Source organism: Lates calcarifer, linkage group LG1, assembly GCF_001640805.2.
Source record: "Lates calcarifer isolate ASB-BC8 linkage group LG1, TLL_Latcal_v3, whole genome shotgun sequence".
Classification (NCBI taxonomy): domain Eukaryota; kingdom Metazoa; phylum Chordata; class Actinopteri; family Centropomidae; genus Lates; species Lates calcarifer.
Window position 1 is genome coordinate 19444398 of NC_066833.1, and position 18326 is coordinate 19462723.

The following is an 18326-nucleotide window of genomic DNA, read 5'->3' on the forward strand; positions in this document are numbered from 1 at the left end:
TTTTGAATCATTTTAATTTTATTCAAATTATCAAACTTTTATTCCAGAAAGGTGCCTTTTACAGAGTTACAGACACTGCGAAAAACTTAACACAGGAGTTAACTGGTGCCTTCCTTCCCTCATTAATGCAGTTAATGAGGCACAGCTAACAGGCACAATAAATAAAAGATCCTAACTTTAATTCAGTTGAGCACTTTCACACTGAAGACATCTGATATGACAACACAATTGAAACTACGTAAAGTATTTGATGTGGCTCAGCATGAAAGGGTAAAGAAATTATTGTTGTCAGAGGAGAGGATGGCAAATATTCCTGCTGGAAGCATTTGAGTTTCCCACGCACTGGCAGTCTTCTAATCTGTTGGCATGCAAATGTATATGAACATATGAGTCATTCACCTCACCATTATCACATAATTCACCAATAATCGCTACATTATACTCTCAAAGAGGCATCATAAATACTTAATGAGTGAAACCTTAAACTTGTACACCTCAAATTTTGTCAACATTATTTCATCATTGACAATATCTACAGATTGAGTAATATAAAATCAAGAAACATACTGTTCAACAGCTTTGCTTGATTTCCTTCTATTATACTGAAGGTGAATTTTGATAGCATAATGAAAAAGTAATAAAGGTAATTACTGATGGCAACCAGGAAGATTTTAACTCAAACTGTCAGAAACACTGTGTTACCTACTTGACACATTAGTATTGACTGTTGGTTTGTTGTCTTCCACATAACCAAAGCTCAACAGCTTAGACATGTTGACAGGAGCTGGTTTCTTGTCAAATACTCTGTGAAAAGACCATAAATATAAAGTTCAAATGTGATGGAAACACAAAATGCTTTTTAATGAACATCATACCAGATGGTGCTTATGCAGTTACAAATATAATGCAATGTCTTTGTCAAAACGCTTTACGTTAACCAGACAGATGACAGACAGTTTAAACATCAGATATGAACTCTACCCCTCCGACACAGTGCATCAAAACAAACTCTGGCTACTCATTACAAATGTATTCCTACAACAAAGCACACAGAGTCAATAACTGGTACTGACATTAGTTAGATTTCTCTTCATTTTACACTGTACCACTCTGCAAAACTGCCCATCTGAACAAGTAATGTAATCTCAGATTTAGCCTTATTATCTTTGATCAAATAAAGGAAAAGGGTGATAAATGACTGTTTTCACTCAGTCAGTCACTTATGGTTCAGGAAATTTCTAGGCTCTGTTCTCAAAGTCAATATCTTACACCAAGACCGTGTGTAGCTGATCACTGCACTAATAAAAAAAAAAGATTTTTACATGTCTAACAAATATGATTGATAGATAGATAGTTTTTTGCAGTGGATGCGTTGTAACCATACAGCCTCTTACGTACACAGACTTTAGTCTTTACTGTTTTGTCTCTGTAGCACTATGTGTGAGGTTATTTTGTGTTTTTGACAAGTCATTGACATTTTCCCAAAGGTACAGGGAACACACAGCACAGACCAGCAGTGAGCCAAAGCAAACTCACAGGTGAATGTCCAGGCTTTTGCTCTGCCATTGCTCTCTGTGCTGTTTAATTTGACCTCAGTTAAATGCCCACAAGCATTTCTGCTTAGTCACCACAGCATGGAGACATATGGTCTGGAATCTACTGATAATGTGTGTGTGTTGTTATGCTAAGAAGACTTAAGCTGATGAAAAGCTAAACAATTTAGCAAAAACCCTGTTAATTATGAAATTGCTTATATTTATCAGAGCAAACAACGCTTAATTATACTACATGAGTACAGAGTTTAAAGAATTTATGTCCATACTTAACTAAATAACAAAAATATAAACTACTCATAATATATCACATGTATTAGGTCAAATATGTGTATAATAATATATCTGCTTTGTGTGTCACTCCAGTAACCCTACGCTCCTTTTCCAATCAAAATGAATGATATCATCTGACATACTAAGGTCATCAAGTTCATAAATCCGTTTTGTGCAATGCTGTTTCTGAGAGTTGTAATGACAGGCGCTCTGAGACACAACCACCACCACAGACCAACAGCACCATCTTGTGACAGCATGAACTTACATCCTCTTGAATTTGCTGGTCTCATGATGTTGGTTGGGTGACTGCATTTTCTTCATCTGGCCACAGTCAATGTTGTTGTTCTGCAGAACCCAAAACAAAGTCACAGTCTTTGGTGGTCATTTTGTGAATGTAAAAATAGCGAGGTTATCTTTTTTCCTCGCATCTCCTACAACAAGCACCTAAACCACAAAGTAGCTCTGCCTAATCAATTTACAACAGAATGAAGTTTGTAACAGTACAGCATCACAAACAATCCTTTAACTTTATCATAAAACATGGAGTCATAATAACACAACATGAGATACAGAGTAAATTGTTATTGCGCTGACTCATAGCTAAATTACTTTCTGAATAACTTTGGCATTTCTCTGTTTACCTTCTCTTTGCTGTTGTTGCTGTTATCATCCCTCTCCCAGGCTGACATATTGTCAGTCCCAAAGGGAGGTTCTAGAGGTTTCCTTTCTTCACTGTTAATGAGGCTGTTAATGAAACAATACAGTGATATGAAACATGTCCCTCACTTACTGATAGTTGAAATATATAATGAAGAATTATCAACCATTATAGTGGTTGATTGTTGGATGGATGTGTAGTAATGTAGTAACATTACTAGCAATATTCTTACATTGGCAGCACTGACAGAAGTAGCAAGTAGTTGTAGTTGTAGTAACGGAGGTGAAAGTATTTTTAAATCAAGTACCTTGGTTTGCTGTTGTCCTCTGATGAAGTGCAGAACCAGTCTGGAGGTTTGTATGAATTCGGTTGAGAAGCAATTGTGTCCTCATGCCACAAAAGTCCTGTCAAGCAAAGATGAACATAAAAGTCACATAAAAGTAAGCTAAAGTATTAATGAGCCCAAAGGAGGTGTGTAAACAAAAGGTGTGTGAAGGCATCAGCATGGCTCTACCCTTATGCCCTCCTTGTTTTGCAAGCTTTACATAGTCAGAGTCACTCTCCAGGACTCCTGCTCTTCGCCCTCGGGCCTTCTCCTCCGGAAGAGTGCTGATGGCTGGGGACAGTCCTGGAATCTGGGAGATGTGGCCATTTACTGCATTGTACCCTGTTTTCATACCTGTAATGTTAAAACACACACACATAAACACACTACGTGACTAAAGAAAAAATGGAGAGATACTACTTCTTCTAATTGCTTAATTTGAACTTTGCTAAGCACCACCCACGCGAGTGATGGCAGCACCTTTTCGGCTGACCATAGCTACATGGGCTACACCGTGAGGAAACTAAACTATGTCACAGTATGAACAGTTATACTTGCCATGTTTTGTTGGTTGAAGGTCGTTACTCATGAGTACCAGGGATTTTCTAGTGGAAATGGAAACAAAACCCGGTACACCGTCAAACCTCTCCGACGATAGCTTGTACAAGCGAGCAACGGTCGTTAGCATCAACAGACTGCATTAACGTTAGCATTAGTTAGCTAACGTCACGACTTCTGTCAGTTTATCCAAGTCACGTCTATAAATTAAATACAAATTTAGAAGTGACGGCACTAATTACTCTAGAGAAATAATTTTAACTACAGTTCTGAGTGAATTTAAAATGTTATACTTACTCTGAAAGCATTTTAGCAGGGAAGCAAGAGACGACGCTGACTCTGTTTGGAACTTCTGACCTCGTTGCTATGGAAACGATTTGCTGGGAGTTATGACAACCTGGAGTACAGCTGCTGCTCTGTGATGTGGAGAGCAGAAGGATGCGGTTTCTTCTCGACTTGGCGCGACAGCTAGTGAGCGAATTAGTTAGTTAGTCTGTGAACGCAAGTTTGAAAGGTGGAGAGGTCTTTCTAAATAAGCATAAGGACATAAAGACAATAAAAAAAAAAAAAAACGGGCGAGTGTGATTTGATGGAGTTAAGAATGAGATAGGTACAATCCCACTTTCAGATTTTTAAAAAGTTTTTTTCTGAGTTTTTAATCAAGGCGAGGTACATGTCAATATCTGTTAGATAGATAGATTCATAAGTCAAGTCAAAACAATCGTTATTTATATACCAATACAACAGAAGTTATCTCGAGGCACTGCACATATATATATAGCAGGTCTAGACTGTTATACTGTCATGTGTTGTATCATTACTAATGCAGTGTGTAAGTGACAATTTACTGTTGTAGCCGGTCAAAGTGGAACTAGTTTTTAATCAACTGTAGTTTAATCTACAACACTCATATTTTATAAACTTATGTATGTTGTCATCTTTTAGCTGTCAAAAACATGTTGTGGAGTAAAAAATGCAACACTTCCCTCTAAAATGTAGTGATGTCTAAGTATAAAATACTGTAAAACTGTAGTCATATGCAGTACTACTTGAGTAAATATATTTAGCTGCATCCCACACCTGTGCTGTGTTGTATTTACAGAAGCTGGAATGCTGAAAATTTTCTGTCAGGTGTTGGCACTATTGAGTAATGGTTAATAAATCATTGATGCATTGCACAGTCTTAAAAGATGAATCTCTGGAAGGTCTTTGTGAAAAAAAAAAAAAAAAAGTGTGACAGAAAAGTGACAGAGCACCGTGAAATAAGACTTTTCTCTTTTAATGGAAATGTGCCTTCAGAGCAATTTGAAAAGATATTCAGTGGTCTTATTACAGATAAATCATGATGTGTTCTCTGTGGTAGTCTGCTCTTAACTGTCTTTTTAGTAGCCTAATCTCTATAACCCATTTTGACAATGATGTACAGCTTAATATGAACTATCTGAATATAGTTCTGCCTATTAACCTAAGTTTTCTTCACCCATACTGAATAAAATGTCCATGCACATAATAGTCTGGTGGCATTATCAATTCATGCTCCCAACCTTCCATAAATAACTAATGGGCAAAAGCTAATAAAAGTCTGTAAATGACAGCAGGATAAAATTATCACTTTAGATATTCTACACGTATAATACCTCATGGCATAATATGTTTGGAGACTCATTCAGAAATCATTTGATAGGTTTTTCTCAGTTTACTGACCACGTTTGTTATTAAACATACCGATCATTTTTATTGCCTGAAATATGTCCCAAAGCCTGAACTCTTCACCCCCTAAATGCTGAGAACATGCGCAGAGCAAACGAAATAGCAATGGTCCTTTAATTTCCCAACATGTCAAGATAGCCACAGACAATAAGTCTGTGACAGGAAGTGTACACTTTTGCTTTACAATAAAAGCACAGAGTATCATAGGGAAATATTTAGGGAATCAGATGATGAAAAATTATAACACCCAGAGGAAATTTCATCAGGGGTTTGCTGTGTTTTACTTTCTCAACTCATTTATACTAAAAACTGAGGATTATAGATGAGTTTAATCAAAATAATCTTACTTTTCATAAATCAGCATCATTTACTTGTGTGTTTCTATTTTATGTTGCTCCAGTTCCACTACTTTTCCTAGGAAAATACCTCTTGTTTGCTGCTTCTCACTGATTTACTGTAGTATTACTCAGCAGATTCATATTTTTCAAACAAAACATGAAATAAGCTTGAAAAAACTTATATGATGCAGTTTTATAGACTTAACTTGCAAGAATGGATTGCCAGCAGGGTTAAGGAGAGAAGTGCCAAAGGACCCTTGAACACCTGGGACCTTGAAAGCTCTGGACTTACTATGTATCACCTGGTTTGTCCTATCTCAGTTGAAAATGCGTTTATGAATATACACCAGTAAAGCACAAAATCAGCTGACGTTAATAGGGGCCTAAAGTTGGTTCTGTTTTATTGCCTAATACTGATGGTCCCTGCATCAAATTCTTATTTTAAACCTGCTGTTTAAATGTACATTTTACATATTCCTAAATGAATTTGTGATGAATCAAATCACCACACAGCACACCCTCAGCAGTTCACAATGCATGAGGACGAGAGGAACATGGAATAATGGGAGCAGACCAGTAGCTCATTTAGAAGCTTAATCCAGCCAGTCTCAATAGTATGAAAATTCAGATTACCTTCACCTTCACCTATAATACTTGTATTATTATATTACAATATTAAAAGCAACTATTAGAGTACAGAAAGATGAATGCCTCTAATCTTCCATAAATAGCTAATGTACAAAAGCTAATAAAAGTCTGTAAATGATAGAGAAATAAAATGACAAATGAAATTAAGAGATGCACAAAACTCAATAATATGATGTATAATAGCATTACATTCATAGAGGCTGAGACAATTAGTTTATTAAACTGGTTTCAGCTTCTAGCTTTGAGTATCTTCTACAATGCAGTACTTTACTTTTCCTAACAAGATCTAAATTATTCTGAGGAGAACATAAAATTGTTGAAAGACGAGGAGCCTATTTGTTTTATTTTGAAAGTTTTGACCGGAACAGCCTGCATTTATCGGCTCACTTGACGCTGGGTAATCGATGCGAGGTAACTTCCTCCTCCAATCCTGGCTTTTTGCCTTCGTAGCGCTGCGAGTTGGGAAGCCCAGACGGTGCTAATGTGTGAAGGGGGGCAACGCAATAAAATGTATCTTCGTTTTTTCTCTCTCCCAACCTTGAATGTCGATTGAATTTATCACTTTTTTTCTCAGCGAAAGAACGTCCGACGATAATGTTGGCGGCGTCATGTAGACTCTGCTTCCCAGACTTTGGAAAACAGATCGGGTATTGTCGGTGAATTCTCGGGAGATGGCAGAATAGTTCGACCTGTGCCAGTTACCGAGCCCTGATAAAGCACTTTGACAAATAAGGTAAGTTTAATCATGTCGTATGTAAAATGTAGATTTAACTACATTGTAATTACCCGTCTTTATATTGCAACATCTTATCAGACGTGGAGAAGTTTGCCAATTTTCTGGAAAAAGCTTCGTGACGTGCTTTCATAAAAAATCCTGTCTCCCCCTGAGTTGCTTCTTCCTAAAATCTTAGTCTGTTTTTGTTATTGCAGCCAGACATAGTTTGTTTAGCTTGCAATTTCAGTTTAGGTTATATGAACAAAAACATGCATGTGACATGAACATGATTTAGCAGAAGCGTAGCACAGCCTATTGTTTTTAAGTGACCGCGCCACAGAGGGGTTTTTACTTATTTGTTGATTTAATGGTGCTCCAGGCCAGCGGGCTGAAAAGAAAAGTCAGTGCTTAAGCAGTACGACTGTCTATGGTTGTAATTTCAATTTCACAATCAAATCAGGCTCACAACATTGCAACTACTTGTGACTTTGTTGGAGTTTTTGTCATGCAAACAGGTTTTGGGAGGGTCGTTCCAGCTTGATCGTGTGTGTCTCATCATCTCATGCTGAGCACTTTTAACATAACAATTGCAGTCCTGCAAGGGGGGAAGAGCCAAAAACATTTGAGAACATGCATTGTGGGTTGCAGTTGTCTGTGGTTTAATTTCGAATCAGTTGGCCTTGAAGAAACACTTAAATATCTCCAATGTAGTCCTTATTTAGGAGGTAAACGTATTTGTTGACATGTTTTTTCTTCATGATGAACAATTAGACTGAACAGGAAATGGTGTTAGATAAGACTGCAGGGGTAATCAAATGTAAAGCTAGCAAACCTGCTGATGAGAAGGTGCAAACTTCATTACGGAGGTGTTAATGCTAGTTGAAAACATTCAGAGATAATTGTGCAGATTAAAAGATGTGTGAATGGGAATGTCTCACGCTGAACTGTTCTTCCCCAGAATCAACTCATTGTGCTAGATCCTTGCTCCCACAAAATTACATTCCCACATACTAATCAGGTTTTCCCTCGCTTCTAGTTCTAATCTCTGGGGAGCACTTGGTTTTTTTTTGTTTGTTGTAGTCTGTGTTACTGAAGGCAGCTTAACCACATTCATTGAATTTTGTGATGCTTTCAAGGTGACACACCCAAATCATTCAGTTGACCACACTTATATGTATATGGCTGACAGTCTGACCGTCAAACATATACTACAAGCATTTGGCATAGGAGACTTTAATCAGCACGGATTAGCTTCTCAAAATTAATTCCAACATTAATATCCTCCACCAGTTGAAGCTGTAACACATGAATAGTTATTGGTGAATTTTCCTAGGACTTAAAAAGAAAATTACAGATACTGTATTGTAATATGAGTGATAACTTGCCTTGCGTATTGGATGGAGAGATACTGGAGATTTCATTTAAGTAACAGGAGCGGTTGTGACGGAGTTAGAGGAATCACAGTTGAGGAAACTTGTTAATGTTAGTGGCAGTATTAAGTGGCAGTTAGTGGCTGTGTGTTTGTGTGGTTGGTTGATGATCTGGACAGTGTAACTCCATAGCTGACCAGTCTCTGAGGTCCAGCCTCTTTGTGGCTGTCTGGCTTTCTCAGTGGCTTGCGTCGCGGAGTCTGGCTGATAGTGGTCGGATAAAGGGACGTCAGTCAGTCTGGGCTGAGATATGGTTCAACTCCAGGGGATCTTGGGGGATCCTGTTCCTTTTTAGCTGAAGTAATGGGCACCAGCCTGATTGTGGTGGCTCACCCTGCTATTGTGATTGGCCCTCTCCTCGTCTACTGGTCTACAACGTTATTGTTTGGATTTGGCACAGTGTCATTGTCAGCCTATCTGTGGTAACTTATTCCTTGGCCAGGTAGGAGGTTATCTGTGCGTCTGACACTAACAATGTATTCCCAACAATAGACTGCTCTGAGGTGGTTTGGCTAGTGTTTAATAAACTCACAGAATTTTCCTTCTTGAGTTTGTGTTTAAGAGGCTTTAATGTGGCTGAGCTTATAGGCAGAGAAAGGCCTCCAGGAGGAAGACTGATGATATACGAACACAGCTGCAAAACAAACGCACCCCTACCTTAAGTGCTCCTTCAGAAGCTCCATCCCGGAAACTCGTGGACGCGCGTCGCCAGGGCAACCCACACTAACAGCTGGCCGAGGAGGAAAATGGCGGAATCGAGCACGCCCGCTTTAAAACAAATCGTGATATAAAACGTCATTAAAGAAGGGACATGCGATCAAACACAGCATTTACAACACAACGCAGTACAAAACTTGCAAGAGTTGGTGTGTTAAATGTTTTTTACAGAACTACAGTCACCGAAGACAGGCCTGTAGAATTGTAGCTAAGCTAACAAGGAAGGTAACTTTACCTGGTATAGCATCTCAAATTATGCATGAATTCCACCGTGTTTGCAAACTTTTGCTCGGGACAGGTCTTCATGTCTACAAAAGCCCTCGCAAACGTTGTAATGACAAATGTAATACAGAGCGAACGAAAGAATACTTGGATTGTGTGTTACATTAGCTGCCGCGAAGCTAACGTGAACAGCGGATCAGACGGTTTCCTAGAGCTAGCACAGTGGGTGCAAACAGCGACACTGACAACTCTCCTAGGCTAGAAAACATTACACCAAGAACAAACAGGATAACGAATGACAGAGTCAATTGGCAGCTAGTGCCCAATTGACTCTGTCATAGCCTTTCTTGTAAAATTCATATTCCTCTGTCCGTGTCTACGAGCTGGTTGTCTGCCATTACACCGTCTCTGCTCTGTTACGTTAGCATACACGCGCCGCTCCCAGTCCTAGAGCCTGGACTTGTGTAGAATTATTTGTCACCACACACAGAAGGAGCAGCTAGCTGTGAGGAGATATTCCCGGAATTTGAATAAAATTTGATTATAATTGCCAGTCTTGCCTCGTAGAGATTTATTTTTGTTATCTTCATGTAGGAGCTATATTTGGTAGCTGAGTAATTCATGAAGATAATTTTATTGTCATATAGCTTCATCCTACAAGTCGCCAATTTTGATTGATTAGTCATTGATTAGTCGTTCAAATCACATATCAAGAAAGAATCAAATATTCACTGATTCCACCTCCCCCCAATTCTGAGCATTTGCCACTTTTTTCTTTTTGATTTTATTTTAATTTTCACATACATTTCCACAATCCCAATTTCTTTGGCTGCAGATAGCTTCTATGGCAGTACTTTGCTGTAGTTTTTTTCCCTGATGGCCATAAAATGTATAATTTGCCCACAGAGATCTGAGCATATCAGAAAGCATGACGTGATGGGTATTTGGGTAGTAGGGGGACAGACCTCTGATAGCAATCATTTCTCTGTGCACAGTAATTTGGCTGTTAGAAGCAGCTGGCAGTTTGGGCTGGAACAATATGTAAGTGGAGGGATAGGGAAGTGCTCGCTCCAAAAAACCCTGAGAGAGTGTTTGGGGGTTGGGTGGTGTGTGTGTATATGCATATGTGTGTGTGGAATCAGGTTACACAGTCTGTCATTAACAAGAGAACTGCAGTTATGAGACCAAGATAGACTGCTTCAAGTCTGAGCAAGAGTCTGAGGCTCATTGCTCTTCCACGTAGGTGGCTCTCAAGTTAGGGAAGAAAGGGAGGGAGGGAGTGAGGAAAAGAGGAAGGAGGGAGGATAGAAAGGGAGCAGGATTTAGCTTGAAGTCTAGCATCTGAGTACCAAACCAACCTTTAGCTATCATGCTTCAGCTTTTGGCCATATGTATGAGTTTGTGTTTGTGTGTGTGTGTGTGCACATATGCATCTCTGTGTGTATGCTGACTAGAAAGTTTGACTAGCAACAGACCTGGCGTCAGATGAGGCAGCAGGCTGCAGAGGAACACAGCATGTGGGTTGAATTTGCTTCTACTCTATGCTCGTGTCCAGCTTTTTAGAAAGGGACCCTCTGTCTGCAGTGTTATTTTTAGTCAAAAAATCCTTGAGCCTTTTTAGTAATCACCAGACTTATGTAGCCCAAACATATCACGATGAGAAGCGCTGTCTGGGACTTGCGGGCACTGCAGTCTCAGCAGGACACGGGAAGTTAGAGGGGGGGGAAGAGAATGAGATAAAAGACAGCCTGTGTATCTGCCAGATTTTAGTCTTGTTTCGCTGTTTGCTGTTTGGGAGCTTGCTCTCCTCTTTTTCTGGTGGCTCTGCACAGACTTATTGATTCCTCCTATTCTGTGTTCAAATGTGGATGAAGACCAGTGGAGACAGAGGGAAGGGAGATGAGACACTACTGTCTGCACAGATGCGCACACTAACACGTGCGCACACATACACACTCTCTCTCACACACAGATCTGCAGTGCTTGTGGCTCCTCTCCTCTCTCCACGCTAACCCCAGACTGCACTGGAGACAGTCTGCAATACACATTTTATGAGCCCTTCACTCGCTTCAGTGCTCTTGTCTTATCGCTCAGCTGTTAGGGGGGGAAAGTTATGGCTTTGTTTCAGTTGCTGCCTTTCTCTGATCTCATTCCCAGTCCCAGGCATGGGCTCTTATTTTGTGTGGGCACTTTGTCTACAAATTGAAAATAATCTATGTTTCATCTCTTGGGTCATGGGGTCATAAACTGAAGTAGTTCTGTTATGATGGTAGTACTTCAGCGTCACATCAATGGGACTTGCGTGAATTAGTTCAGTCCATTCCCCATATTTGAGTCAAGTGAGGCCTTTATAATATTTTAGCCATTCATTGGTTTTTGGTAACATTCAAGTAGGGCTTAGCAACATGGCTGAAATCAATATCACAATATGAATGTGAAAACTGTGTGTAATATCTAAATACATATTATTGTAAACAAATGTACAAAATCGAGGGATGCAACTAATGATTGTTTTCAATATTGATTAATTTCCATGAGTATTTTCTCACATACTTGAATAATTTATTAATGAAAAAAAAGATAAATGCCCATCACCATCTCTTAGAGGTAAAACAGTTAAAAACCTAAAGGCATTCACTTTATTACAGAATATTAAGAAAACCACCAAATATTCACATTTGAGAAGCTGAAACCAGAGAATATTTCCACAGTTTTGCTTAGAAAATGAACATTCACTTTTTAAATTTCTTGCCAGTTATTATTATTACTCTATTAGTGTGATTAGACAACTAACTACTTGAATCAGCTCCACTTCAGACATCAAACAGATTTATATTTGATCAGAATTAGCCTTGACTCATTAATTAGAAGAACAAAATAACTAATATTACCATACCAGTGCAATTGAATTGCAGTCATTTAGAATTATTGCCAGCTCTACATATAAGAACCATTTGTGCCTTGATTACACATTTTTGACTTGATATTTATAAAGTATGTGAGAGACTTACTGGTCTTTTCCCTTGGAAGTCTTTCCTCTCTGGAAGACCAGGAAACCTGCAGCTATTAAGACTGGTAGATTGGTAGGAGGATGTGACGGCCCAGGTCAGTTGCGCTTCGGAGCGTTGTGCTGTTTACACATTCACTGTTTTGTTGCAAGCTGTTTGCTGAGTGATTATCGTCAAAGTGGTGAATGGTTTGGGCGATGTGTGTGGGTCACACAGCGAGGGTTGTCATGTTAGCCCTCCATCTCCTGTAGCTCCATCTCTGCAAGACAGGGAGCAGAATCAATCAAGATTAAATATTCCCTGAGCTCTTAGTAGCCGTGCACACAGTTCTTTGGTCTGTTTGCCCGATTTACTTGTTTCACAAGGAGGAAAGTGTGTTTAAAGGGTGTACCGTGATACAAATCAAGGTGTTCTTTTGAGAAAAGTATTGCCCTAGGGCAGTGAACTTTGTGAGATGGTCGTTTGGATGGGCAATGTTTGTGCATTCCTCTGTTGGCAAACATAGCCCAGGGCCATAAAGACAGTGTTTGAATTGGCTGCTTCAAATGTTTTGATGGCTGTGTGAAAATGAATGTCTAATTGCTATGGTGACCATTGCGTAGAACACTTGTTAATAGTGCCTTCACAATGCTGTAAAACCTACCAAGTTGTGTGTCACAAGACACCACAAAGCCATAATAAAACCTCACGAGAACCACAAAAACTGCTGTTCTTGTCAAGAAATTTGAGAATGTTTGCTGAAGTTTTGCTTCTCTGTGCAGGTGATGTTTGAATTCTACATCATGATGACACAGAACAACTGTTGTCCCCGCTGTCTGTATGTAGACTCTCCCAGACCCTCCGTCTTTGTTTCTGTCTTCAGGTATCCTGTATCTCTCTCACAACTATTGCCCTGGGTTGCTCTTGTTCAGTCTGCAAACAAATAAAACTTTGTCACAGAGTTTCAGTAGAAACAAAAGCAGTGAGTCAAAATGAAAAATGCTTGTCTCAGCCTGGCCCAGTGTGTCGTTGTAGTGTTGTTGGTGCAGAGGTGGAAGGTAGGGTGGGACTACAGCGGGAAGAAAAGACAACTATTGTCTCTGATTACATTTGATCTAGGCCTGATACACTGCGAGCACACCCTGGGTTGCAATGTATCCAAGGAACAAAAACTTGCTATGTCGTTGCCTGCCACAGTGAATGTGTGAGTGAGAACTGAACATAAGCAGGGGGCCATTTGCATTTGAGTACATTCCCCACATTGTGAAAGGAGGCAGCTGCTCAGATACTGTAGGGCCCCAAGAGATGGAGCCTGGTTTGACCTGATGGGGCACTGCAGATTCCACAAACGATTCCAGGGGGTCACAAGAAGCCCTTCTTTCATCTTCCATTTGATGAGGCCCTTGACCAGTGAGGTGTGTTTCCAAAGGTTAATGAGCTTTGCTTTCCCATCAGCAGAGCCATACATCTTTCACACACAACCCCAGTGTATGACACATGATATTAAATGGGAGTCAACCTGCGTTTCACCATTATACCAGACAACATCACAGCTCTGCATTGGTTTCAAATCATTTAAAAACTCCCTCTGATGTCACTGAGCATGTGTGGCTATGTTTGTTTGTGGGTTTGTGGTACGGTGCCCTTCTTTTCAAACTAGTGCCAAAGATTCCCTATTTTGTTTGTATCTTGAGCTCTACTCTCAAGCATGTTAAAGGCCAGTTGGACCAGTGTAAAACCCAAAGGAATGCTTCAATTATTTAACCTGGAAGTGCTCACTAGATTTTTGGCATAATATCTGGGTGTCTGAGGAATGTCTCATGTTGCATTCACATGAACTTCTCCAGCTGACAACTAATTTATTCCAATTATTCCAACTCCACATGAGCCAGGCATTTGTCTACTCTCAGCTGAGATGGATGACATAGTGCTGCAACACGTGTTGTTCTAGCGTAGTAGTAAGTACAGATTTTATCATGTGTAACATTACTGTTTAAAGGGCAGATAAAAGCAGCAACATCATAGTGAGTGGAAAACAGACACTAGCTAATCTAAGTTTGCTAGCTACTATGGTCTTGGGTTTTTTCACACGGTCGAACAATAGCCTACTATTTACAGAATTCATTTGAGTTTTCATTCTTGTTGTGCCACTATGGTAGGCCAGTTTCAAATTGCATATTTGGCACACTGCCGGTGTCTTGTCATTGCTCAATATAAAACACATTTTGTCTTCCCTTTAACAGCCAAGGTGAACTGAAGTATGACATTCGCTGCTGTGTGTGAGAGAGATGTCAGGCATCCAAGCTGGGATCCAAATCCCAAAATTGAAACCTAAATAATACCCACCCAACAAACGAATATCTGAATAGTTGAATATTTGTGTCCGTCTAATGACGTCTAATCTTAACATTCAGATAATGTCAGACATTTGGGTCTGCTGTTAAAGGCTTTGTCTACAAAACACTAAATCAAAATACTGCATGCAGTCAGGCAGAATACACTGGCCAATGCAGCACTGTAAATGCCATTTAAAAAATGTTTAGAATACATGCCAGTGCTAAGGCCAAAGTGTTTTTTGTATGGATGATGTGATTTGATCTCCAGTTTTTGTTTCATTTCACCAGATATTTATCACACAGCCTGAAATGCCTCAAAACTGTTATCGTACAGCCTGACACAGATTTGCCACCAAGACTCTATTAGACCCATCTTGCACAGTGCAACGTGCAACAAACCTGTAAACGTGTTGATATTTCACAGAGTATAGGGGCCATAATCCAATGCCAGCACAAGCTTGTCACTAGATGACAGGCATCCTAGATGACAGGACCCATAACATTTGTCCTAAATCAGTTTGCTTCAAGGTATTGTAGAGGTGACACAATGTGGGTTTGTTACATCCTCAGATACCATAATTAATATTTACATATCATTGTTGCAATAGTTTTGTCTTTCCAGATTTGGTGGTGAGGTATAATTTAAATTCAGACTGATGTTTGAATATTGGTGTGCACATTTTTTAAGGTAAGATTTTACATTCGTCTCAGTTCATAGGCACATCAGTATCAAGTGTGAGTGTGCATTCTTTCATACCCCAGTAAAGAGTTGAGGTTGTGTATCCTTTCAGTGTAGTTTTAGTCATTGCAAGTGTTGTATTTGACTGTAGGCAGAGTGGTTTTTAGACTGAGGTGAATGTGTTGATTTGCTGAGCTGTAGTGTGAATATGAATGTGGGCTGCTGCAAAGAGGACGACTTTCGCCCTCAGGTCTGTATTACACCCACATCCACCTAGGAGCGAACCATCTGTGTGTCCCTGATGGCATGCTGGCACTTTGGCTGTCTGGGGCTGGGTCGGGGACGGGGAGAGGGACACGAACAGCAGGCTCCGCATTGCCCTAGTCTTTGCCTGTTTCTTCCCTCGCTGTCCTGCAGTTTGCTGCAGTTTCCTCGGTGCCCAGGCTATTTGTGCGGTGGTAACTGTGCCAGGCTGCCAGCTCAGACACAGATTCCACCTCTCGTCTCCCTCTTTGCCAGCATGATGACTCAGCAGCTCCTGCAGGGCTTCCAGCCTCCTCCCTCCTCAACCTCAGTGATACACCATGCTCATCAGACAGAGTAGTGTTTTGTCATTCTCTCCTTCATCCTGACCTGAATACAAAACAGACCAAAATAATAAAGCATCCAACTAGACTAATATGTTTTGTTTGTTGTTGAATCAATTTTAAAATGCCACCTAGAAACAACAAATGGTACTAAACTACACTACACTAATGTGTATCAATTCCTCAAATTATTCTAACTGTCTACATTTGTCTCTTTTTGGGTTCAGTTGCACCAATCACAGCTTGTAGTAGTATATTTAACCATCAGCATCTAATTACTTTAAGCTCTGCTCAACTTCCTCGAGAAATGCTTGTCAAGATAGCCCTCTAGAGTGGGATCACTAGAAAGAGTGTGTGAAGGAAATGTGGCGTCATAAAATGGGAGCCTTAACATGTAGGATCACTTTCAAGTCTCTCTAGCAGCACTCAGCAGGAATCAACTCTAACATACTTTTCACTGGGCCAAGTCTATTTCAGCTTTTTCTCTCAGGTTGTCCACACTTTGGCCACCTTGTGTTGAGCTCAATGGGGTCTTTATTTTGTCCATGTACAAGGTCAGTGCTTACGCATCTCAGAGGATCTGGTATCATCATACCAAATACCTGTGGTGGAAAAAGTATTTAGATTCGTTATTTAAGTGAAAGCATAAATATAAATGGCCAATTGAAAGTAATAGTCCTGTGCTCAGAAGACGCTCAGAAATGGAAACCATACATAAACTGCCTGACCCTCGCAGATTGAAGGAGAGAGTTAAAAAGAAGGGATCAACAGCATTACAGATAAACAAACAACTTACTCATTGTTTTACATGTGATAAACATTAGGCCACCTTTTCAAACGTGTGTAAAATTCAGGATTATGGTTTAGTAACCATTACATTAATAGTTCCAACAGCAACAAACATGGAAAAATATATCTGAGTGCCCTCACACACACAAAAGATAGTATTGTAATTACCATGCGATATTCATACTAGTTTCCTATTACAACACCACATCAGAGGATATAGGAAGAGGGAATAAAAGGAAGGATGGGGGTTGAGACAGATAGGCGGGGGGGGGGGTGAGAGCACACCCTTGGCAGGATGTCAGCTCTGTGAACACACACTGCAGAACACTGCCAGAGAATTCAATACGCAGGGATAGAGGGCTGCAGCACACACACACACACACATTCACACACACAGTGCCATAAAGTTGACTGCTCAGATCGCAATCGGTTCTGCAGATGCGAGCCCAGCCTCTCTCCTTCCCAAGAATCCCCTCTGAGGTTTCCAATATCAGGACTAGTCCTGGCTGTGTATTCATCAAGCAAAGCTGTTAGCTGGCTTGATAATATATTTAGCCATGCCTCATGTGTGGATAGATAGTGGAGAAGTTTCTGTTTACTGTAAACTGTAAAAAGAAATACATACTTTTACATACATGTGAATACACATGTAAACACATTTTGGAGACCAGGCAACTCAAAAGGCCCTCAGGTTTTTCAGAGCGTAGACTGAAATATTTGCTGCGTACATAAAAACAAATACATAACAGGTCTACTGCGGTGCTTTGTTGTCATTGTGTGGCTCACTGCTTATTTAAGACTAAGTGTCTGCGTGGGAGAGTTGAATTGAGACAGTGATACTTTGAGTGCCCCGTCGAGGGTCTTTCAGCAGTAAATGTAAACAAAATGCAGCAAATCATTTACCTACACTAATTGAAGCTATTAAGTGGAGCCTTGTGACATGCTCTACTTAGTTAATTGAGGTGAGTTATTGATCTGTCAGCAGGGTGTGAGTCAGGATATTGTGTTCTTTGTTGTCTTTCTACATGAATGATTTATGAGTCAATAGCAAGATAACTAGTCAGACGAAACCAGTTTTTTTTCTAGGCCCTAGAAAAGGGCTCCAGACTATTGTCTCTTAACTCCTCTGCTTATCTCTTTGTCTTGCCCCCCCACCCCCCGGCTTCACCCTGGCCTAGCCGACTGTCTCCCGCCAGCTTGGTGCCCTTCTTCCTGCTGTCCCCCTGGGTGCTGACACCAGACACCTCCTTGTCCCACTTCTCTTCCTTTAGCCCACCTTACTATTGCAGCCCACTTTGGCCCATGTGTCTCTCTCTCTCTCACTGGCTCTGTTCATCCCTTCTCTGACCCACTGTCCCCCAGTTGCCCCCCGGCTATACCTCCCTCGGCTCCTCATGCCCTCCTGCCCGTTCCCTGCCCTCATTGCTTCTCCCCTCTCCCCTGGTCCAAGGGGAGCAGACAGAGCTCCTGATTATCTCTGTGTGGCAGCCTCTGTTTTGTGCTCTGATTAAAGGAGCAGCATGTGGTCTGTGTGTGAGCGGCCTGTACAGACGCCGCCGTTGGGCTAATGCTAACATTACGTGCTTAATCATTTATGTCTGGGAGACGGGCACAAAGGCTTGGAGGGGGTGGAGGTGGGAGGGAGCGCTGGGGTATTTATCAGTGGCACAGATGCACTCAGGCGCATATACACATGCTGCCAAGATAACGGCCCCTGGTGCTTAGTATGGCATAAACAGGGCACGCTCCAGGCTATGATGTTTCCACAAAACTCACATATCATCTTTATAAAATGGGT

General features: G+C 40.6%; 2 protein-coding genes across 2 annotated transcripts in view; one reads left to right on the forward strand and one right to left on the reverse strand.

The window, feature by feature from the left end:
• LOC108901066 (uncharacterized protein C7orf57) lies at positions 1 to 9590 on the reverse strand. The gene is made up of 10 exons (XM_018702423.2): positions 9164 to 9590; positions 8869 to 8979; positions 3668 to 3838; positions 3371 to 3417; positions 3002 to 3166; positions 2795 to 2891; positions 2471 to 2573; positions 2095 to 2174; positions 707 to 804; positions 1 to 358 (listed from the first exon to the last, which is right to left on the reverse strand). The coding sequence occupies exons 1-10, from the start codon at positions 9232 to 9234 to the stop codon at positions 354 to 356; spliced, it is 948 nt and encodes a 315-aa protein (XP_018557939.1). The 5' UTR covers positions 9235 to 9590; the 3' UTR covers positions 1 to 353.
• LOC108901063 (activin receptor type-1) overlaps positions 6484 to 18326 on the forward strand; it is a 25296-nt gene continuing 13453 nt past the window's right edge. Inside the window, exon 1 of the mRNA XM_018702418.2 lies at positions 6484 to 6799. The gene's annotated coding sequence lies outside the window, so the exon portion shown is untranslated. The remainder of the gene's footprint in view (positions 6800 to 18326) is intronic.